The 23,133-nt window shown below is 48.4% G+C and overlaps 1 protein-coding gene across 6 annotated transcripts in view; it reads left to right on the plus strand.

The window, feature by feature from the left end:
• CFAP61 (cilia and flagella associated protein 61) overlaps positions 1-23,133 on the plus strand; it is a 96,198-nt gene that overhangs the window by 66,316 nt on the left and 6,749 nt on the right. For 2 of the 6 annotated variants that reach the window (XM_064650899.1, XM_064650900.1), the window contains 4 exons: positions 3,501-3,828; positions 4,033-4,124; positions 6,636-6,841; positions 19,684-20,370. In XM_064650899.1, the coding sequence (XP_064506969.1) occupies positions 3,501-3,828; positions 4,033-4,124; positions 6,636-6,841; positions 19,684-20,188 (1,131 nt within the window). In that variant the 3' untranslated portion in view covers positions 20,189-20,370. Of the gene's footprint in view, positions 1-3,500; positions 3,829-4,032; positions 4,125-6,635; positions 6,842-19,683; positions 20,373-22,181; positions 22,333-23,133 lie in introns of those variants that run through there. The other 4 variants (XM_064650903.1, XM_064650901.1, XM_064650902.1 and 1 more) reach the window with 4 other exon arrangements.

Below are 23,133 nucleotides of genomic sequence, written 5' to 3' on the forward strand. Positions count from 1 at the left end.
CAGTTACTCCTGTCAATAGTTATGTGCACTTGATTAAGTCACAGTAGAAGCCAAAAACATTAGGATAGAGAGGCCTACTATGTAACTTAATGAAAATGTATTTTAGCAGATTTCTCTCCCTTTACATCAATGACTGCAGTTCTGTTCAGCTCCAGTACTAATATCTTAGGTGTAAGCACACTCACAGGTGTGGCTCTGCTCTGAGGCTGGGAACAAGTTTTAGCTGTTCCTAAAGGTCAGGATTGTTCTGTTTTCCTTTACTGGGCTAATCCACAGGAGCGAGCACTTCTGATGGTCACTTCAGAACCTCCCCCATGGGATGCTGCCGTTCTGCCCCGCACACCCCGCTGTGTGCCCACCCTTTGGGCAGGAGCAGCTGTCACTGTGGGAAGGACAAGCTGTGTGCCTCTCCCAGAGAGCTCCCCAGGTGCTGGGGTCCCTGCTGGCTCCCCTGCACTGCAGCCCTTCTCTTTTTAGCATAGGGATAGTTGAACCCTTCCTCATGGGGGTGAAGACCTCCCACAGCACTTTTACCCATAGTGGTCTCTGGACTTTGGTCTCCGTGTCAGTAGTGACATTTCTCCCACTCTTCTCATACACAGCTCTTCAAGATCTCTCTTCTTTCCCTGAAACTCCTCCATTTTTATCATTCTTCCACAGATATCTCGATGTGGTTCTCATTCTTGCAACTTGGTATTCACTCACCACCTCCCCACCAGCCCCCCCTCTTTTCCCCACCACCTGGCCCATGTGGCTGTTCCCTTAAACCTCCCTTGCCTTGGGGTTTGCTTCTCTTGCCCATTTGTGTCCCTGCTCGTTCTTCTTCCAGCCATGGTCCTTCCCTCTCAAGATCTCTCTTTTCCAGCCTCTAAGATGGGAGATGTTTAATTACTCGTGATGTCAGGGGCTTTATATTCTCCAAGACCAGTTCAGCTGCCTTGCAAGGCTCGAGCTGCCTGGGAGGCTGGGCTCAGGGGATGCCAGGCTCAGGGGATGCCAGGCTCGGGAGAGCAGCCTCTGCCAGGAGGGCAGCTGTGCTCACCAGAGACCAGGCTGTGCAGGAATCGGTGCTGCAGCAGCCCTGGGCCTTTTGGGATTTGAGCCAGTATCAGCTGTTGATTGGCAGTTCTTGGGGGCTTAATTTGTTGAGTCCTGCAGGATAAAAACAACAGGAGAAAATCTCCTCTTTCCCTAAAGCAGCAGCCTCCCTCCCTCCTGCCTGGGCTGACAGATGGCTCCCAGCCTGGAGGTTGCAGCCCTCCCCTCCCCTCTGGTGACACTGTCCTGCCTGTCAGCCAGCAGGACATGGGGCTGTGTGGTCCCCTTGCCCTCATGGGCAGAGCTTCCCTGATTTTGCTCTCCTAGATGGTCAGAATTCCCTTAGCTGTGCATAGTTCATCACTTGGTTTATCTACTAACAAGCCCAGGGGCTCTGGCTCCTCTGCTGCTGCATCTCTGCTGTGCCAGTGTTGCTAAAATTTCCAGCTCCCTTTGCTTCCCTCTCCTGTGCCTTCTCTTCCAGCTGGCTCATCCAGCCGGCTGTGAGCATGTGACACTTTACTTAGTCCCCAGGAAAGCTCTGGGGGTACAACTGGGTAACACCTTTACCAAAGTCACAGCTGTGTCCTCCCTAAGATGGCACTAAGGGAAGGACAGATTATGGATGCTGCTTTGTCCTGACACAGTTATGTCTTGGGCTATTGAGGATGAAAGCAGCAAGGGAATGCATACTTCCACCCTTTCCTCAGCCTGTACAGGAATATTTCTTGATGGGGGACAGCAACCTGTGACTTGTCATCTAATGATTTTAAAAGCTGAGAGCACTAATGGGGAAAGCTCTGTGTGAGGGCTCTGGAGCTTCACAAACTCTGTTGTAGTGATGGTCAGTCTTCATCTGTGCCCTTTGCAGAGCACAATCTTGTTCAAAACATCTCTCAGCCTTGTTGTTCTTGTTCCTTTTAACCCTCAGTGTCCAGTGTGCACCCTTGTTTTACACTTGCTTGGGGCCCATGTTTTGCCAGCCTGGCATGAGGCAGCTTTGAGGACACTGCTCGTGGTTGTAGCTTCTCCCACATCTGCTCTCGCGGCGCTCTGGCAGAGGTGAGGGTGGTGCTGGGTTTCAAAGCTGCTCCTCAGGCACCATCCCTGTCCAGGGCTGTGCTGCCTGTGCATCTGTTCCACTCCAGGGCTGCTCCAGCACCACCTGCTCTGCACTGCTGGTCACGGGGCTCCTCTCTGGGGGAGGTGGGGTCTGTCTGATCTGCTTCCTGGTGTCCCAGGAGAGCCACTGTGCAGGTGCCACAAGAAGACAAAAGGAGGGAATTATCACTAGCTTTTTTTCTTTGAGACTCAAAAGAGAGATTTAAGGTGATTTTCTTTAAATGTCCTTGAAATATTCCTGTGGGGAAGATGAGCTTGTGACTTCAGTAGCTGCTGGTCCCAAGATAATTCCCTACCTCAGTGCCAGGATTTAAGGTTGCCTAAGACAGTACAGGCCATCTTTTCAAAGAGTGGAAGTCCCACCTTTTTCAGTCTCACAAAACAAAACATACCAAATAGGTATCTGCTGTGCTCATTACCAGCCTCAGCAGCTGACTGCCAAATGTGCCAGATAGTTTCCCTGCAGACACAGCCTCCTCTGGGCTGGCCTGGGTGATCTGGGTGGATCTGATGGACAGCCAGCCTAGTGCCTGGCCTTAGAGAGTGCAGCAGTCCCATGCTTTAGGGAGGTACAGGTCAGCCTGCCTCCTAAAGCAAGGATGATCCAGGTCTGGAGTAGTTAGAGGTGTTTCAGTCCTGACAAAATTTGGATATGCTTTCCAAAATCTATGACACTGTCAAATATAACAAACCTGGAAGCTTTCCTGTTCCTGTGAATGTTCAGTCCTCTTGCACTTCTCACAACCTCCTTGGCCTCTGCAGCTTCCACTGGCTGAAATTATGCTGCTGTAGTTGGAATGAGGTTGGCATTTCTAATTTCTGATCTTTCCATTTCATTGACTGTCCCTGTGCTGGCAGCCAGAGTAACTCCGTTTGTTGGTAAACAGGCTCAACAGTTGGGAAAACATCTGTAATACACAGTTATCCTGCTGAAGGCAAAGTACACTGTGCTTTTCTATTCCTTGGGGTTTCAGGTTGACTTGAGCATTTGAAAGAAGCAAACCAACTTCATAGAGGGTTCAGGTCTATGTCCTGTGCTTGTACAGAAAATACACATGGCCACTCATAGTAGTTTCACATATGGTGAACATTGGAGCTTTTAAAATAAAACTCATCTAATAACCAGAAGCAGATGAGTCTAGTTTGGTAATTCTCCTTTCTACTATCTTTGTTTTAATTTTGGTAGCAGAAGGATCTATCTGTGTATATAAAATCATACTATATTTTCTATTCTTTTTTTTAAATAAATAACATTCAGAACAAAGTGTGGGTTTTGATTTATGAAATTAACCAGTAAATAATATATAATATAATCTACAATTATTTATATCTCTTTTTAGGCTTTTTTTAGCTTTGCCTACAGGGCAGTGGATCATGAAACCTTTAAGGCAGTCAATGATGCTTGCCTTGTTTTTGATGGAAAGCTTGTGATTGATGCCAAATTCTGCACCAATGATGTCAGCATCAGGGCTGCAGGTCCTCTAACAAAGTTCTCCAGGAAATACTGTAAAGATGAATGGACACACAGCAACTTCAACTCCAGAGAGATTGGCTTTGAGCTTGCTGCCTCCATGCTGAGTCTCTTTGATCCAACCCTTCAGCCCCGTTCTGAGCCACCAGAAGGCCCAGATGGACTCATCCCCATGTACAAAGGATGTAAAGTTAAAGGTATGTCCCACTGGATTTCTCCCACTTTCCTCCCCTGTTCTGTAATACAGGCAGGTCCATCTCACCTCAGGTGCCATCTCATGGCAGAACAGCCCTCAAAGCTCCTTATGTAGTGGAAAAAGATGACAGCAGAAGGAGGGCAAACAAATACTTTATTTTCTTCATTGCTTATGACTTAATAAATCTCATTTTCACTTATGGCAGGAGGTGTTCTTCCTGGAGGTTATAACTACTTACACGTTTCCAAACCAGCAGTTCCCACCCGCTCGGACACAGGACTTGCCCCGTGTGACCAGGTGAGTTAAATAAGGGAACTTCTTTGGTTCACTCTCTGTTTGGAAGGAGGTTCCTGGTCAGGGTAGTGCAGTACCTGCCCAAGGACCCTGAATTGTAACCAAGTACCTTGAGAAGTGTGGGTTGATGTGTCTGTGGCAGTTCCCAGCACAAAGGGAACGTGTGGCACGTGGGGGGGGCTGTGTTTGCCATCAGGTGGGGTTAGAAGTGGTCCAGTCAGCTGAGCCTGCATGCTCTGCATACACCAGGTACAGCTGCTGAACCAGGGGAGTGACAGACCTCTCTGAACCTCTCAGGGGTTTGTTTCCACGCTTCCTGACATTTGGCTTTCTTCAATGATGCCCAATTTCTATGCACAGGACATAGGACAGTATTAGCTGGATTTGGTGCTTTCAGCCTTAGTGCTGAGCCTCTTTCCTCCCTGCAATATGGTGCTGGAAATGCACACAGATGATAAAACTTGGCAGTTTATCAGGGAAATTCAGTTGGTTTCTAGAATAGTAGGAATTATTCTGGAAGAGGTGCTCTGTGCTTCACTGCTAGGAAATAGTGAGTCCTGCAGCCATGAGGGTTCTCTTGGAACAGGGAAGGGGGAACCACTTCACACATTGGGCTACATGGGAGGCTGTCCCAGGATACAGACATGGAGACACTTCTCTTACTGGAGAACTGACTTGTGAGACAAGAAAAGGACTAGATTAATGTCTTTTAAAGCCAGAGAGGACCATCCAGCTAGGCAAGCTCCTGTTTCACATAGATTGTACCTTTTACCTCAGGGATTTCTGTATCAAGCCCATTCTTGCAGTTGATTTAAACAGCAGCTTTTAAAAGGCTACTTCAGTGTTCACTTTAAAACTTGGACAGTGGTGGTCCATAGAAAGAAGTTGGATTTTAAAAAGAAATCCATGGTTTTGGGGAGGAATCAAAGCATGGTTCACCTTGTTTTCCAGATCCAGGATGAACCATCCAAAGTAGGATGTGCTGGAAAGCTGAAAGGACCATCAGAGAGAGAAATTGGTTTTGTTACTCCAAATTGCTAGAACACGATTAGAATTCTTTTGCTGCTGCTCTGATTACCTGCTGATTACCTGAAAAGGGACCATCTTTAAAGCCACTCTAGAAACTTCATGTACATCCTAAAAGAATATTCTAAGGAAGAAGTAAGAGAAGCTAGTGAAAGGTATTAGCTGAGATGTGGAAGTACCAAAGGTTCCTGTAGCCTAGCAACAGGTTGTAGAAATGTATAAAACTGGAACAGGAATACAGCCTGAAAAAACAGCTTCAAGCTATGTGATCATCCCACTGCAATGGCAGGTTTGAAGCAAATTTTTACATTTTTGTCTTCAAAGTGATTGATTTAAGTGGCTGAAGCTAAATGCTACAGTTTGAGCATCAACATTCAACAGTGTTACTTTATTGACAGTAGAGTTGGTGTTGGCAACACAGGGCAACCTCAGTTCAAATTAGCAAGACTTGGGTGTGAGCAATTTAAATCCTGTATAGATGTGTGTGTTTGTGTGTATAAACACACATATACATATGTAAGTGAGTACATGCATATTTTTCTTTGATATTCACTATTTAATGGTCTAGAACACGGCCTGAAGGAAACATCCTACGAGCAGTGCAGCCTCCTGTAGATGCAGCCCCACCTGTACATAGGGCTGTTTATGTAGTGTATAGGGTTGTTCTGGGACTGAGCAGGAGCCTTCTGGCTATTTCTCTCCTTGCTGGAAAGCTGTTCCAGCACATCCCACCCCTGACTACTGGGAAACATGTTACACAAAGCCAGAAATGCTTCATTGATATGTGATAAATCTGGGTTGCAGCATTGGAGTTCACCTGGACCTGGTTAATGTGGCAGTGTCAGCCTCTGCCTGCAGTCATGCAGCTTTTACCACAAGCCATGAATTTGGACTCTGCACTTACACTGTTTGCATATACACATATTTACATGTATAAAAATACAGATGGGGAGTTATAAATCTGGAGAGAGAGAGTAAAAGCCTGCTGGTGTGTTCTTCATTCCTCAGGAGGGGATCCTCAGTAAAGCAGGATGTGCCATGTGTGTGCTCTGTCATAACTGAGGCTGAACAGAGTTCAATTGAGTTGCCCCAACAGAGGCATGCAGTGTTGTTTGGGCTGCCCCACGGCATCCCTCCTGACTCCAGCTGCTGCTCCAGGAGGTCACAGGTCCCTGTGGATCTGGTGTCACTGCCAGTGCAGCCGGAGGGCCCAGATGCCCTCAGGTGTCTGCAGTGGCACTCAGCTCGTGCTGCACAGTTGGGTGGGCAGTTAATCAAGGTCTAAACCACACAGGAAAATCTATGTCCAAGCCACAGCAAAGTACCTTATAACCCACAGTGCAAAGAATGGTCCCTTGATTTAACAAAAAGGGCTGTGTGTTTTAGGAAGTGGTAACTGTGGGCTGGGAACCCCTCGCTGCCCCTGTCCATGTGCCAGGTCAGGTGTTCCTTTCACCTCTACAGCTCTCCTGGGGTTCTCTCTTGCAGGGGACGGAGATAATAACTGGAGAGGCAGGACAGGGGAACTACTTCAGCATGCACTTCAGCAAGTACAAGATGGTGGATGGCATCACCTGCTTTTCCAAGGAACCCTTCCCTGTCTCCAACTACCTGTGCTTGTACGGACAGCACGAGCGGCTGCTGAACGACCTGTTCTACCGCTGGAGGGCCGGGCAGATCACAGACCTGTACAGGTGAGGGACACTGCCTCGTGCAGGAAACCTTGCTATGATTTGTCTTCTGCATGTTTTCCTGTGGAACAAGAGGTAGATGAAGAGATTTAAAAATGTTTTCCATTATTTATCAAAATTATCAGTAGTAGTGCAAGTCCTGAAGACCTTCCTGGAAAGAACTGTGTGCCTGATTTATTGAGAGGAGGAGCAATGGTTTACTTGACCATCTTTCATCTGAAAGAACATTTTGGTGTCTTTACCACTGTTGTTTAGAATATTTGGCAGGCTTAATCATTCAGCTGAACCTGAAGAGTCCTTTATTACTGTAGATTCATGTTCAGAAGTCACTTTTTAAAAGTATTTTTGTCACGTTAAATCAAATTTTTAAGCCAGAGATTTCCAGGGAGATTTTAAATTGCTCCTGGTGGTAGCCACACTCAATAACTTGACTGCTTTTATCTGGTGATAAACCCTAAAGTTTATCCTTTAGACCTTGTGCTCTGTGGAAGGGAGTTACTGTAACTTAATGTTAGAGCTGCAGGCTGTGTCAGGACTCTTTTTGGTGGCAGCACTGCAGCAGTGAGACAGCTCTGGCAGAGTTTGAGGTGCCTTAGCAAGCACAGGGCAGTGCCTGTGCCTGGAGGCAGGTATTCCCAGGCAGGTCTCCCAAGGGAGACTGAAGAGCTTGGCTAGTTCTAGCCAAGGGCTGTGTGCTGTCTCCTCCAGAGAGGAGAATTTTTCATTGCTTTGATTTTTGTTTTAAGAAATCCTTCACAAATGGTGCTTGGGAATGTAAACTGTCACACACAGAGAAGTGAAGTACTGCCTTACATCAGCTGGGTAGGGACAGAAAGCCAAGCTCAGGAACCAAATGGCCAGGTTTTATCATGATACAAAGCTGATAGTGGTGCCTCAAAAGTCTGCAGATCTGATTTTGTTATATTTATAACTGGAAGAAAGGCACAAATGGTAGCAAAATTTTCAGATTCAACATTGTTATTTAGGTAAAAGTTTGCTGTAAAGGATGTGCTGTGGTCCTGGAGAGGCTTGGGAATTATTGCTGGTATAGGGCTTGATTTTGATTTATAACAAATGTTGGGTTTGTTTTACAAAAGAGGAATGGGACACAGCAAACATGGCCAGTAGGAGGACCTGAAGGAGGGTAACACAAGTGTGTGAGATATGGACTAAGACAACATATTTTCTTTCCTTGTAATGGCTGATGCTGATCAGCTCATACATTTGGAGCACTGGAAGGAACTCATTCAGGTTGTGGCAAGGTACCAGTAGTCCTTTTTCTGGCATTGCAATGTGCATGTGCAGCTGTGAGCTCATCTGTTGTGTGAACCAGACACTGAGGCCGTGGTTGTTTGCCCAGATGTGGTTACAGTGTCTGTCATTAGATGTACCAGCAAGTTTCACACCAGCAGCAACATCTGGAAGAATAAATCATCTTGCTTTGGGATTTCTGCCTGCAGCACAGGTAGCAGTATTTTCCTAACCTTGACCAAACTAGCATATTTTCCCTTTCTCTCCCTTGTTGCACGTTGGGCACATAGCCCAGCCTGAGGACCTCAGTGCAGCTCACTCACCTGCTTCCCTGACAGCTGCACTCAGGTTTGGAAGAGAGGAGACGTGAACTTTCTGAACACACAGCTTATTTCTTCTTCAGAGAAATAAGAATGGGTTAGCCTTCCTTGTGCTCGTGATCCTGATGGGATCACACACAGGGCACAAGCTGATCAGGGGATTACAAAGTAAGGTCAAGTTCTAAACATCCACAGAGACTGTAAAAATCTCAGGAGAGGTGAAGATCCCAGTGATGATCTGTTAATAGGATGTTGGGCCAGGCAGCACTGTAAGAGTGAGAGGAGCAGCTTTACCTGATGGCAGCACATACACTCCCTGGAGAGTCACTTGCTCCTGTAAGACTGGGGGTGTCTTCCCTGCTCTGTGCTCACCAGGCCCTGAGCTGTGCATGGCTGGGGTCCTCTCACACCCCCTGCCACAGGCCCCAGGACCTGCGAGGCTGGTGCTCTGCCTGGGGTCACTGGGGTGCTGCACAGAGGGACACCACCTAGCAGGACCTCATCACATCTCTTGAGTTCTCCCTAATTAGTCATGATGAACTAATTTTGGACTTGTCTTTTACAGCCTTTAGACAGGGATGTTGTTTGGGACCTTTTGCCTCTTTATTTTATCTCACCTCTTATTAGCCTGTGGCAAAATTCCTGAATTACAGTTGCCAGGTTTTTCTTATCTGGTTATTTTATTGCCTCCCGTGGTTTTTAGTCTTCTTTATACCTTATCTTTAGATAGGTTTGTTCCTTCTCTTCTTGCTCTTTGGTCATGTGTATGAAATCCCATATGTTGCTCCTCAGCAATGAACATATGCTGCTCTTTAATCACCTCGCTCATGTGGTTCTTGTGGTGCTCTCACACACGTGTTCCTGCTCATCCCAGGCTTGGTGTTCCTGTTGCACATGCCCATCCTGTGAGGAGGGGACATTCTCCAGCAGGTGTAGCAGGTGGGAGACCAAAAAGCAAAGGGAACTCTTTGCAGGCAGCCAAGGCAGAGGGCAAGGACAGATGAGAAAAGGGAGAGGAGGAAGCAAATTGCTCCTGAAAGCAGCAAATTCCTGTGCTGCTCTCAGGAGGGGGTAGAGCAGCAGAAGAAGGCTGGCAATATAATGTACTCTCGTAATATATCACATCTACAATACATATACATCTGCACATTGCAGTGCACCATACAATGTACATAGATATGTGTGCAGTGTACAGTAGACAGTGCTAGAACTGAGCCAGGACAAGACTGGTTATTAGAAAACTGATACACTGAAAAACAGTTTAGCAGCTCTTGTGAGATGAAGATTGTCTTGACTCTTATGTGGATAAAAAGTGGTGCCTGGTTGACTTTTGGTGAGGAGCAGGAAAATGGATTTACTGGTTTCTATTTGTGTGATCAAAAACAACCCAGCTGTTTTGGGCATCGTTCACATGGTCTGTGAGGACCCTGCATGAGCACAAACCTGAGGTTAGGACTGAATTTCTTTTTGGCTTTGAAAAAAAATGCTTTTAAACTAGTACATGTTACATCTTCTAGCAAGATGTGAAGGGCCCTTAGTGAAAAGAATGTAGACTGTGAAAATGTTGTGATTTGTTAGTTAAGCTTGTAAACTTGATGGTTTGAAGCATCCGTTCTTTATGCCTCCCTTCTTTATGCCTCAGTTTTGTGGAGGGCCTTCCTGTGAGGCAAGAAAGTGCAGTGTTTTAATCTTTTGGTCTGTATTTAGATTTCCCAGCATGGCATCTCATTCCAGAAATGGACACAGAGGAACAGCTGTCACCTGGGAGCTAATTTATTTCTGTGTAGCATGCAAATTATCTTTTAAATAATTAGAGACTGCACCTAGCAGTGAATTTCCTCACTGATTTGTGTTCGGTATAAGAGCTGAAAGTTAACCCCCTGGTACTGGATTTCCTGACCAGACTGTGCCAGTGCCATTCTCAAATTAGCATTAACAACAGGCCCTGGAGATCCAGCAAACCTGACAAAGTCTCCCCTTCTGGCTGTGTGCCTGGAGCCAGGGCTAACGGCAATAATGAGAGAAATAACATTTCCTTTGGTCTGCAGAAAAGTTCCGTTGATTTTGGTATGCCTGTAATGGCAATAAAAGCTGCAGGACTTGACCCACAACCAGAGGAAAGATTGGTCACTGCTCTGCCTCCTCCCCTCAGTCCCTGGGCTCTGGAGGAGGTGAAGCAGGGCAGTGGACACACAGCACCCAGGGCTCCACTGGTCCTGCTACCCCAGCCCAGTTTCACGGGGGGAAAGGAAACCATAGCCCCCTGGATATGCCAGATGTGCCCCCAGTCACACTGTGACTGATGTGTGTGTTCCACCTGCTGCCCTTTCAGACTTTAGGTTCATGCATGTCTCAGCCTCACAAGCAGGATCAGGAAAAACTAGCATGGAATCAGCTGTCCCTGGGCTGCACATGGGCCAGTGTAAGCTTTTGTGGGTCAGACACTCCCACTCTGTTACACTGTGTTCACAGCTCATCAAAAGCCTCAAATGCTTTGGAATTGATTTTTTTTTTTTTTCATGGAAACAATGCTTCCAGCTCTCATAGTTAAACCAGCCAACACTGTATCTCATGGGTCAAAATAGTTTTAAATTTTCTTTTCCTTTCTCCTCCTTCAGCACAGGCACTGTGGACGTTTTTAAAGGAGGTCCTGGTGCAGCTCTCAACTGCACAGTTGATATAACTGCTCCTCAGAAGGCCTTAGCTGTGATCCCAGTGGTACAGACATTAATTAATATAGTAACAACAGGTATTGGTCTCTCTCAAAAATAATTGCCTGTGGCTGAGCTTCTGCAGCTGTATTTGGGCCTGATTCTCACAGGTGTCAGGTGTTCCAGCATCATTCAGAGGCACCTGGGGGTGGCTCAGTTCAGCACTTGGCTAGACCTGGGTTTAAGGGGCCACGCTTTTGTTTCTACCTGTGCAAACAAGAGCTGAGGAAATGGGCTGTGGAGCCAGAAGATGACCACGTGTGGTCAGACAGCTGTCTCTTCCAACTGCCCTACAGTGGGATGCACTGCATCCCTCTGGATGTTTACAGGATGCCAAGGTCTGCTGGGCAGGTTGCAGGGCCTTGGACAGGCAGTATTTACTGACCAGAAAAGTCTCATCTTCATGTGTCCTTGGGCTACAAGAAAAAGGCCCCATTGTCCTAGTGATGGTCTCCCTTCCGTGTGCCTCGTGCCAGGCAGTGGGTGTTCTCCCTCCACCTGGGCCTGCAGCCAGTATGGTCCTGAGCAGAGAGGCCTTACAGTGCAGTTATGCCATGCCAGGGCAGGAAAAACCATAGGAACCAAAGGCACAGTATCCAAAACCTGAGGATTTTTGTATACAAACCTTTTCTCACCTGTGAGATGAGCAGCATTACTCCCTAGATTTGGAATCCACTTCAGAAGGAGTTTCTGTAATTTTTATTTATTTCCCATCCGCCTGTATCTCAAAAAGGCTGAACTGGAATTTGAGGCCCCAAGAACAAGGCTGTTTCTCACAGGGAAGACTTCTCCTGAAGGAAAAAGAAAGCAAATTCCAGTAGTTTAATCTGAAGTTTAGCACTGTATGCCATGATCCTTCCCTCCCTCACTGACTGGAAAGCCTTTGGATTGTTTCCATTGCCCTAGCAGCAGATAAAAGAGGGGTGAGAAGTCTGAAACATTTTTTTTCTTTTTAAGCTTGCAGATTTGTTACTGGTCATCAGTCCTCCACACTGCTTCTCAGAGGAGGAGGTAACCAGCCAGTGACCCCCTTTTGTGTTCTCCCACGGCAAAGGCAGCTGCAAGGCAGTTGCCAAGTTATGGAACGTGTCCACAGAGCAGTGGAATCTCCCTCTGCTGCATCTTAAGTACAAAACAGATAATTAGAGGGGTCTCATGATACTTGGCAACCAAATGGATGCTCACTGGCATCATGCCTTTAATGTGAGGTAGAAGTGGTTCATGTAGGCTTCATCTGGCATTAACAAAAAGCAAATCTTACGTAATGCATAAAAATCTGACCCACTAGTTTCTAAAATACTTAAGGAGCTTATTTCACAAATGAGGTGTGAGTGGCTTTTACTTAGGAGTTTGTAATGCTGTATTAATGAGCTTGTTGTCAGCTATGACCTACAGAAGATGATGGTTACATCTCAGCCATGTGGCAGTGACAGTGATGCTGAGGTGAGGGTCCACCCGGCACAGGGCAGTGAGGGTGGCACAGGAGGGAAGGTGAAGAAGGGTCCTGTCAGAGGTGCCATCGTGCCAGTGGCTTTCTGAAAGGTGCCCTCTGAAAGGCTGTGTTGCTCAGCCCTCCCCTTCTCCTGTTTCCTGCCATAGCTGTGCACCGAGCTTGCTCTCCGGGTGATGCTGTTGGCTGGTCAGCAGCATCCTGCTGGGATTTAACCCTGGGTGAAGCAGCTGCTGGACTGAGAGTGCTGAGTGACCCAGGCAGTGTGAGCAACACCTGAAACAGGGTTCTGAGGGCTCTGCTTGTTCTGCTTGTCCCGTGTGTAGGTTTAGTTCTTAAGAGACATGTGCTTTTAGTCCCTGCACTTACCTCCCTTTGCATCCTGGGGCCTGGATAACAGCACTGGATGTTTCCTTGGCTGCTCTCCTCAAACCCTGACTCTTGTGTTGTGTTTTGCATATTGGCTGTACAAGCTAAATGCTCAAAAACATTTTGAGCTTCATCAACGGTATTCACTTCTTTTGAAGTAACCATTTAGCTTTTTCCACTGAAGTTCAATTCTCGCATCCTGATGCTGCTTACATTAGGCCGAAGGTGATTTATTAAGCAGTGTCATTCAATGAGACTGTAAGCAGAAACTCCACACTGGACTGACTGTTTATTGACCCAATGCTAATAAATCTCACAGTATAACAAATAAATCAAGAAAAAGAACATAATTTGATGTTTTTGTCATTATTGTTAAAAGGACTAGGTAAAGAGATAAATCTGTTACTTATAGGCTGGATAATCAGTGATTATTTAAACATGAAATGCATGCTGCATAGAAAAGCTGGTTTTAACCCAGACTTTCCAAAATGAGGAGTGCTTGTTCATTAAGAGAAACATTAGAATGCCCTGCTGCTGTCTGGAGTCTGCTGGATCCCACACCATTAGCACACTGGGCTTACATTTAAGGCATTCCACCTTAGGCTTCTGTTCATGGTGCAGACGGTGAGATGTTTTTCTGCAGGGATGAAAAAGACTGGAAAGGAACTGTGGCAGGTAGTGAGCATGGCTGAGAGAGACTAGTGCTGCTCTGTACACTCTGCAGCCTAATTAGAGGGGAATGCATGTGCTTTTTAGGAAGAGAGAGACAGGACTGGAAAGAAGACCATATCAAAGCACCGCCGGCTTTCTCGCTCCCGAATTAACCACTAACCCCACCGTGCCCTGGTACAGCTGTACTCACAGACCCAATCAATACCAATGGCTGGAGACAGATATTAATGGAGTTCTAAAGGAGCAGCTAACTTGCTGATGAAAGGCCATGTTACTAAGAAACCCCACGGCCAAATTAGTAAGTGAAAGCTCATCAGCTGAACACTACCACATTAATTTGCAGTCAAACCTTGCTGATTCATCCTAGCAATTATGCAAACCATTATGAATGATTAAACTCTGAATCCATAAACAGTTGCAGAAAAGCAATCATACTGCTGCACACAGCCTATCTGATGATTCTGTACGTCAGGTTTAATTTCCTTTTAATTGTTTTCCATAATGCATTACAGGTGGAATAGTACTATGTGAGAAAGTGCAGTAAGCCTGATGTCAGGGTCAGTCACAAAGTGCTCAGGGAGAGTGCAGACAGCAATGCTTCTGTGTCAGCTTTAAAGAGCACAGAGTTTAGAAAGTTTAAAGAGCAGTTCAGTGGGAATCACCTACACCATAACTGCTATGATCTGGTGAATAACCTAAACTTTACCAAAGGCTGGTGCTGAAATAACGGAGAGTCTCTCCTGAGGACACTTAGAACAGGAAAGGGCTGCAGCATCTCAGTGCCAGGATCTGCCTCTGGGTACTCTAATGTAACATTGCCAGGATATTAAAAGGCAGCAAACAGCACTGGTTTATCAGTTGGGATGGCTCACCAGCGCTGGTGAAGGGAAGGTGCTGGCAAGTGATGCAGTGTCACCCCCTGACGTCAGCAGGTCCCTGCAGCAGCCCCAGGTTGCTCAGGGGCTGTGCCAGGGGAGCAGGATTGTCCTCAGCAAGGTCTGCATTCCATGGCCATTTTTCTGGAGCAAGAATTGCGAGAGCAGTTGCCTGCCCTGCACTCTGGTTTGCCATTGCAGCTCCAGAAAAGAGGGGGTTGTGAATCACAGCTTCTAACCCAGTCATCTTCCAAAGAGAAGACGCTGTGGGTTCTGTGCAAAGTGGTAAAGAAGCACAGGCTTTGTTTCCAGGATTTCCTTCAAGCCTGTGAATTCCTGGGCAGATTCACTTTGTGAAACTGCCCAGTGGAGTCAGTCACAGATTTGTTGTCCATAAGGCTGTTTAACAGGAGTGAGTAAAGCACCTGGGCAAACAGGTGTTCAGGGAGCAGAACTGCAGAGCAAAGAGCTGAAGGTCCTTCTTGCTACAACCAGGGCTGTTGGTTCAACACCTGCTTGGCTGTTCAGCAGTTGTAGGCAAACATTAGGAAGTTGCAGGCCAGGGGACATGTTATGCCCTTTGTGCTGAAGAACAATACTCTCAGGTGGTGCTCTAGGGGATTTTACACAAATTGGTCCTGCTTTTTACCTATGTAAACCTACGTAAAGCTGTCTTTCAAAATTATTGGTCAGATGATATTGGCAGGAAATGCTCAATGCTTTTATTTATATTTTCCTTAAACTAATACTTGATGATTCCTGGTCTGGCTATCCAAAATATATCTGGAAATATTCTGTACCTTTTACTGGAATCACCGTATCGTTGTAATTAAGAGTCTCAAAAACATCCATATGTTGTCTCCAAAACAATGCATCTTAGGTGCTTGTGTTGGAGAAAAGACTTCTGCTGATCTGCAAGCTGTGGTTGGGAAGTATTGTCAATATGACCTGGAAGTTAAAACTGTGCTGCATCCCATCCCTCTACTCTCCCTGCTCCTGGGAAGTGGAATTCCCTGCTCTGTGTAGGCACTCCTGGCATAATTGTGTTCCACTTGAGCCTGTGTCAGGTGAACAGCTTCCATTTCCTCTGTGCTTGTCCTCCTGGGTTGGTTCCTGGGGTCTGTGTAGCAGCAGCTTCTCTGCCTGATGGGCCCTGCACCGGGGAGCTTTTGCCATCGTGTGCCAAGGGCACCACCGAGGGACTGCTTCCATAATCCACCAAAGCCATTTAAGATTAAGGGACCCAAATGTGCTAGGGAATAACTTTGTGTGTCCTGAGGTCTGAGGATTTGAGAATGGACAATATCTTCCAGATGTAACTGGTACAGCCTGGAGAACTCTGCATTTTGAGCATTACATTTTCTCTCAAAAAAAGAAATTTAAGCCCAAGAAAATGGACATCTAGCTTGAAAATTCCCCATGTTGTACAAAATGTTGGAAGCTCCAGAGAGGAAAGGAGACTCTCCACTCCTTACAGATTAACAGGAGCTTAAATTGATCAATGACTCTGCTTATATTGGCTACTAAAAAGCCATGTGTGCTGAGGGCACTGCACTGACCAGACAGACACTGGGCGTAAGGGCATGGAGGGCAGGGCACTGGTGCCTCGTGGCCAGCTTTGGGAGGAAACAAATGGGATTTCAAGAGATCTGCATTAAGGATTGTTTAGGGACATTAAATGAGGGTTGCAAACAGATCCAACCCACTTCATGGGCTGTCTGAGTCTCTGAACTTGCCCTGAGTGTATGTGTGTTGGAAGAGGGGGGGTAGCAGGGATGTGAGGAGTTGAATTTGGGTTTGTTGTTTCCATAAAAGCTCTGAGTAGCAGAAGAACAGCCAGAGGCACAGCATCCTCCACATATGTAATCAAGGACGCACCAGTCTGCAGAGGGATTTTTCAAAGGCACCATCACAAGGTGCCACCTGCCCTTTGAGTCTTGGAAAATGCCACCTCATCCTGGTCTCACTGCAGGGAGAAGCAGCAGCGTGTGCCCCTGCTCAGGGGTCAGTGTCAGCCCAGAGCTGAGCAGCTCTCTCACAGAGCTGGTCCTCTTCCTCTGCCAGGCCTTCCCTGTCACAGGGTTGTAAATTATTTTAAAATAACTGCAATTACTGATCTTCTTTTTGTACTTTATACCTTGCTTTTTGTTTTGTTCCTGTACAAACCAAGTGTGTTATTCTGGAGGTTTTTCCTTCAGTTTTTGAGACTTTCTGGCTTTGCACCTTGCTGCTGGTGGTATATCCTGTGCCAGCAAAGCTGACAGTCAGCGGGGCAGTGTCAGGTCCTCGCTGCCAGGATGTAGAACCAGCTTCCACAGGAGTGGCTTCTTCTACAAATGTGGTGTGTTCCTGCAAATGACAGGGAGAGTAACTATAGGCAGCTCTTGGATGGACAGCCACATGCACACACACCCATTTTTGCTTGCCAGCAGTGCCCAGCTCTGTCTACTTTATTTATATCTTTTGCAAGGGGAAGGATTCTATGCCTTTTTTACAGGACACCACAAAATATTTCCTTCCTCCTTGCCTCTCATCTAATGTAGGCTACACCTCACCAGTGAGGCAGACCAGACTTTAAATATTGTTTGTCAATGAGAGGCAAGACCAGCTCCTTAGCAACGAGAAGGATGTCGCTCATTGTCCTCTGGAGGACCCAGTTCCATCCCTCTCTGTCAGAGCCGCCTTCCTGCCATCGCTGCCGTCGCTGGCAAGGCTTCCAGCAGGGCTCCTGCTCGGAGGGGACCACGTTTGCACACCCGTTCTGCCCCTGGCACCAGTGTCATCTTGGACACGTTTAGCCTGATCGCTCTGGCAGGTTATGAAAGACTGAAGGGTGCAAACACATGTGGCAGATGCCGTTCTCAGGCAGCGGAGGAGCCTCTGAGCCCCTGTTGGGAGCCTGCCAGCTCCATCTCGCACACTGAAGAGCATTATACTTCAGAGCCTTCCCCAGCTCGCCCTGAGGGACTGCTGCTGAAGTGGTAATAAAATTCAGAATGAAAGTCAACTTGTTGGTTTGGATTCAAATGGGTGTTTTCATTATTAAACTTCCTTTTAGCAGCCATATGTGGAGCTGCTCTCTCAAAAACACCATGTGCCCCCTGAGAAAGGTGATTCGAACTGAAAAGATAAATAGATGAAAGCGCAGAGCCGGCAAAGAAAGCAAATTGTTTCTGTGAGGTGAATCTCCAAATTGCTCTTGGAGGGTACAGTTCTTCAGGTTAAGGGAAATGAAGGGAGATGGGAGTAAATGTTGGGTACTGGGAGCTCCTTCTGGCAGCCTGTCTAGAAAACATGGACAAGGCATTCTCTGTTCCCTAAAAAAGGGCATTTTATGTGCATTAAATATTCCAAACTGAGCAATGAATTTCAGGTTTTGAGCTCCAAATCTGTGAATATTGACAGGAACAGTTAAACTCATGGTTACGAATGGAACTGGTAATGGTAGCAGGAATACACAGCACGCCTGAAACATTAATAAAAAGCATTTAATGCAACACCTCAGTGAGACAGGTGAGCACCTTAACTGAGGTAAGGCAGTTGGAAGATATGTCTCAGTTGAAAGAGGAAATCACCTCCTCAGAGTTACAATTAAAATTAAGATACCAGCTTGAAGACAAAACATTTGGCTAGTGGAACGTGGCTTTTAGCAGGGCATATCAGTAAAAATAGTGTGTTTAATTACCTTAATGTATTCTTGTATAATACTCCCCTTTCTCTTTGCTATCTGATATCAACAGTGAGTTAAAGGTTTGTGTTGGGTGGGGGTTTTCTTCTGAAATTAAAGGGGGTTTAAATATTTGAGGGATATTGCGTTCTTGTCTAGGTCTCTGCACACATTTCAGGTGTGCAGTCACTGAAATAAAGATCTGTAAAGCTGAGCTCATCCTTTCTAACCTGCATATCCGAATGAGCCAGTGGTAACTCCTGGGCTGGGCAGCACTTGTGTTTGGAATAGTGTCCGTAAATATTTATAGTGTGAAAATGCCTGTGGGAGAGAGCCCTGCTGCAGATTCCGAGGGCAGCCCCGGCCAGCCTGGCACACAGAGAGGAACAGGGTGCAGGGACAGAGAGGGGCCGAGCACGTGGAAACCCAGCCAAGCTGTGCCAGACACACAGAGCCTTGTTAATGGCACAGGAGAGCTGAGGTGTAGTTCAGAGCAGGAGGGGAAAATCCTGCCCCTGGATGGGGAGGAAATGAAATCCGCAGAGGGAACTGCACGTTAGTTCTCTGTAGATAGAATTACTGAACTCGTGTAGCACTGTTTAAGTTGCCTTATCCAGATGTTCTTTTAGAGACCACACAGCTGGGCCAGACAAGAGCATTTGTGTGCTCCTGGGGCAGTGCCAGGGCCCTGCTGCCATTCCAGAGGCACAAGTGTTGGGCACAGGCTTGCAAATGTCCTCTCCCAACTTCCTGGGTGACCCTGGTGACATCTGTTTGGTCATTACAGGGATGAGCGTGGGGCACCTCCTGACTGCAGCGAGCATTAACAAGAATTGCACACGCGTCAAAATTATCTTTCGTTATAAAGGGAAATAAATCACAGCTTTGTAATCTGGCTGCCTCTGGTTATATTTACAGCCATGCGGTTCTGCATGGAGCCATGTCCTCTCCATCCTTTTCCTCCTTTTTCATGGAAGAATGCTCTCGTAAATGCTGTCACTGAAAGAAAAAGTTACAAGAGCTTCCTCCTAGAATCCGTTCAATTTAGCTTCATCACAGTAGTGCAAAGAACATATTGCAGCGCTGTGGTGGCCTGTTTTTCTGGCTTTTATTAATCCAGAAACCTTAATGATGAACAACATTTGTGTCATTGTCTACACAAATTTAATTTGTTTATGCAGCAGTTCAGTTAATCCTGCAATCTGCTTTTCTCAAATGAGGACAGATAATGGAGACACCGTTCTTTACAGGTCTTCAGGCTTTTAAATTCTGATAAAATCAGGATTCTTCACTGGGTCTTGCCACAGCTCTGAATTAAGCCACTTTAAATGTAATTACTGAAGCTGGCTGTACATCAGGAACATCCATTAAAAGAATTGATTGACCATGCTGTTACAGGAGGCGTTTTATGAACAAACGATCATGATGGGTCCAGAACTGTAATTTATAAAGGCAAAAAAGCAGGTAAATACTTTATTAGTGGTTAATGAGAGGTTCACAAGATAACTAAATTTCTTCTTTTTTCCCCAGCTACTTCAGGGAACCTTGGTCCATGGCCATCTATCACGATCGGTTTATTGATCTCCAGAAGGAGCTGCGCCAAATCCTGATGTCGGAACAGGTAAGAAAAACGACCGCCGAGTGCATTTTATTATTTAGGCAATTTGTTAGTGTTGTTCACTTCGGTTTCTTCTCCCGTCTTTCTCCTGAAGCTTTATGTTTCTGTTTAGCTCTCTCCTCTGGGAAGCCTGAGCAGACCGTGTACCTCACGGAGGGGGGTCACCAAGTACAGCACATGGTTCAGTTTTGTTGTTTGGGCATATTCTCAAATCTGCCAGTAGAACTTGAAGTCACTTTGTTTTCCTTCACAGCATTTTTGCATTATACCTGCAATTTAGTACAACTACACAGCAGCATGTGGAGGCTGGCTTGTCTAGCTGTCCCCTTGGGTTTAGTAGTGTTCCCTAACAGGAACTCACTACAGCCCATCCTACACCCGCTTCAGCTGAGCCCGTGGGTAGGTTTTTCGTTGTAACCCAGAGTGAAAGCAACTGGCTTTTTCAGTAGTGTGTAGATGTCCTGAATACAGGTGCAATTGAAACGTTTGCTAATGCTGTTCATAGCTTTGGCATTAGCACCATAGACAGAGGCACAAAGCCTCAGCAACCTGTAACTTTGCCTGCCCAAACTGCAAAGCCACTGCACTCTATGGCTGTTAATGGCAGGTGTCCAACAGCCCCCGGAGCTGCCTCCCCCACCCCTCAGGAACTTTCTGGCTGATCCCAAACAGAATTTGAGTTCTCATCTCTATGCCTCCACCTCACTACCTGGGACCAGCCTACCCTCCCCTGCTCGAGCTGCCTTTGCCTTTGTTTAACCCCGCACGGTCCCGGGCGGCAGCCGTGGGGTTTAAGTACGTGCTCACAATTTTTAACTGTGCAGAAAAGGAACAGAACCGAGTGTTGATGGAGGCAGAGTGGTGGGAGGAAGGCAGGCTGTGGGGCCCGTGGCTCACCCAAACCGCCGTGCCCCTGCTGCCGTGTCCCAGCTGCAGCCACACGCAGCTCGGCTCTGCCTCCTCCCACAACGGCTCCAGGCAATTTGCTTCCTGTTGTCCTGACCCAGAAAGTGCCTTGGTGCGGTTTAATTTAGATTCTCTTGAAAGACATCTATAAAAGAAAACAAAATGAGGTTCTGTGCAGAATGGGGGGCCTGATGTGAAGTGGGGTTTTTTGCCATCATTCAGTTGCATTTTGCATGCTCTAAGTGTGAACAACTTCAGAGAGAGGGGAATTGGTGCCCTACAAATTAAGGATTCACTCGCCTTACCGTGTCCTTGTGGTAGCAGTCCTGACACACACAGTCCCCCTGCACAGACTGGAAGCAGCTCTGTGAGTCAGGATTGCTCACATGGATGTAAGGTGATGGTATCTGCATCTGAATGCAAATTAGGGGGGTTGGATTTTTATTTGGATTTTTTTATGGTAATTTAACCTATATTTACTAGATATCACATATATGTGTTTTCATTGGGTGTTCCTTCTGGGCACGTTGCCAGATACAGATTAGGTACCCTGTGCTTATGGAATCTCTTTTAAATGCCTTAGGACTGGCTGTATTTCTATATGGAGTAAGAGACTGTCTTTGCTTCCTGTTGCTCATATTCCAGTTCACTTTAGCACACAGAAAAATTACTGATGAAATGTAAAAATGAGGGAAAAACACCCCTTTGAAAGAGATGTTTAAGAACTGTGAACTTAAGTGCACAGGACTCAAGACATTTCTGGTTACAGTTTCCAGAGAAACTGGAAATCAGTGTCATGCAATAGGGGTAACGTTTACAGAAACGTTTGCTGGTAGAAGCAATAACTGCATAGAAAAGCCAGTTGCTGCGGGGCCGGGGACTGCGTTCAGCCTGTGTCGACACCGTCACCAAGGCCGCCCTCGCTGCGCGGGGCTCTCGCGGGGCCTCTGGCGCAGGGCGTGTTTACCCCTGGGGGATCACAGCCGTGTGTTTGTGCCGCCGTGCGCGGCTCCGGCGATGCAAACAGGCAGATGGCAGGGCCGGGGTCTGCACCTCCATCAGCTGTCGGATGCTGCCGCACGCCGAGGGCACACGTGCCGCGCCAGACCTTCCGGAACAGGCGCTTGTCCTCCGTCAGGAATAATGTCCAGCTTCTCCGGCCGCAGCTGAGGCTGCAGACTGGGTTAAAAGCCACAGTAAATTGGGCACGGGGTAGGGAATTCCTTTGGCTAAACCCGTCGGACAGTCTATGTCCGGGACAGCCGGGGACTCCGCGCAGGTTCGGTTCCACACAACCCTTACATCTGCATCGTGTCACTTGGGAGGGAGGGATGAACAAACAGCCGAGCACCACCGGCCCCAGGGTGCACTCGGTGCCACCAGTGCGAGCCCCACTCCGTGCTCAGTGCCCACTGCGTCCCGGCCCCGACACGTTTTTGGTCCCCGCCGCATCCCCGGTGTGTGCCCCGAGTCCGGTTCGGCCTCTGACGGCTCTGTGTTGCAGGTGCCCGTGCAGTCCCCCGCCGCCGAGCACAGCCCCGGCCCGCCCGCCCTGCGGGAGCCCATCCTGCGCTTCCTGCGCCGCCACCGCGCCCACCTGCCCATGTACGCCCCGACCGACACCTACGGACCCCTGCGGACCCGGCCCGCGGCAGGTGAGAGACGGCGGGGGAACGGGGGTCGGTGTGCGGGGCACGGCTCTCGGTGTGCAGCCCCAGTAGCGACGGGGCTCTCGGTGTGCAGCCCCAGTGGTGACGGGGCTCTCGGTGTGCAGCCCCAGTAGCGACGGGGCTCTCGGTGTGCAGCCGTGTAGGCGAGGGGGCTCTCGGTGTGCAGCCCCAGTGGTGACGGGGCTCTGGGTGTGCAGCCCCGCCGGGGAAGGGGCTCTCGGTGTGCAGCCCCGCCGGGGAAGGGGCTCTCGGTATGCCGGCGCGGCGGGGGGGCGGCGGCGCGTGCCCGCGGGCCCGCAGCTGTATGCTAATGCTCCGCGGGCCGCCCGCCCGCCCCGCCCCGCCGCACGCCTGTCCCACCGGGCGGGCGGGGCGGCCCCACGACCCCCCCGCCGCCTGGCCAGGCTCGCAGGGAGGGTGTCCGGGGGAGCGGCGGCCCCCGGCGCCCCCCGCCCCCTCCCTTTGTGCGGGAGGGTCGCGCAGCTTTATGCTAATGCCGCGCACAAAGGCGCGCGCGGGGGGGCCCCGCTCGCTCGCGTGCCGCCCGCGTGCCCCGCGCCCCCCACAAAGGGCCCCGCGGGGGGGGCGCCGCCCGCACGCGCCCCCGGCCCCGCCGCGGCTCCGCGGCCCCGCCACCTGCGGGACAGCGCCGGGCCCCCCGCGCGTACCCCGCGCGGCCGCGGACAAAGGGCCGCGGCAGCGGGGCCGCGGCCCGGGGGTCGCCCCGCGGCGGCTGCACCTGCCGCGGCCGGGCCGGCGGCACCGGCACCTCGCGGCGCCGGGCGC

This window comes from Pseudopipra pipra, chromosome 3 (genome assembly GCF_036250125.1).
Source record: "Pseudopipra pipra isolate bDixPip1 chromosome 3, bDixPip1.hap1, whole genome shotgun sequence".
Classification (NCBI taxonomy): Eukaryota; Metazoa; Chordata; class Aves; order Passeriformes; family Pipridae; genus Pseudopipra; species Pseudopipra pipra.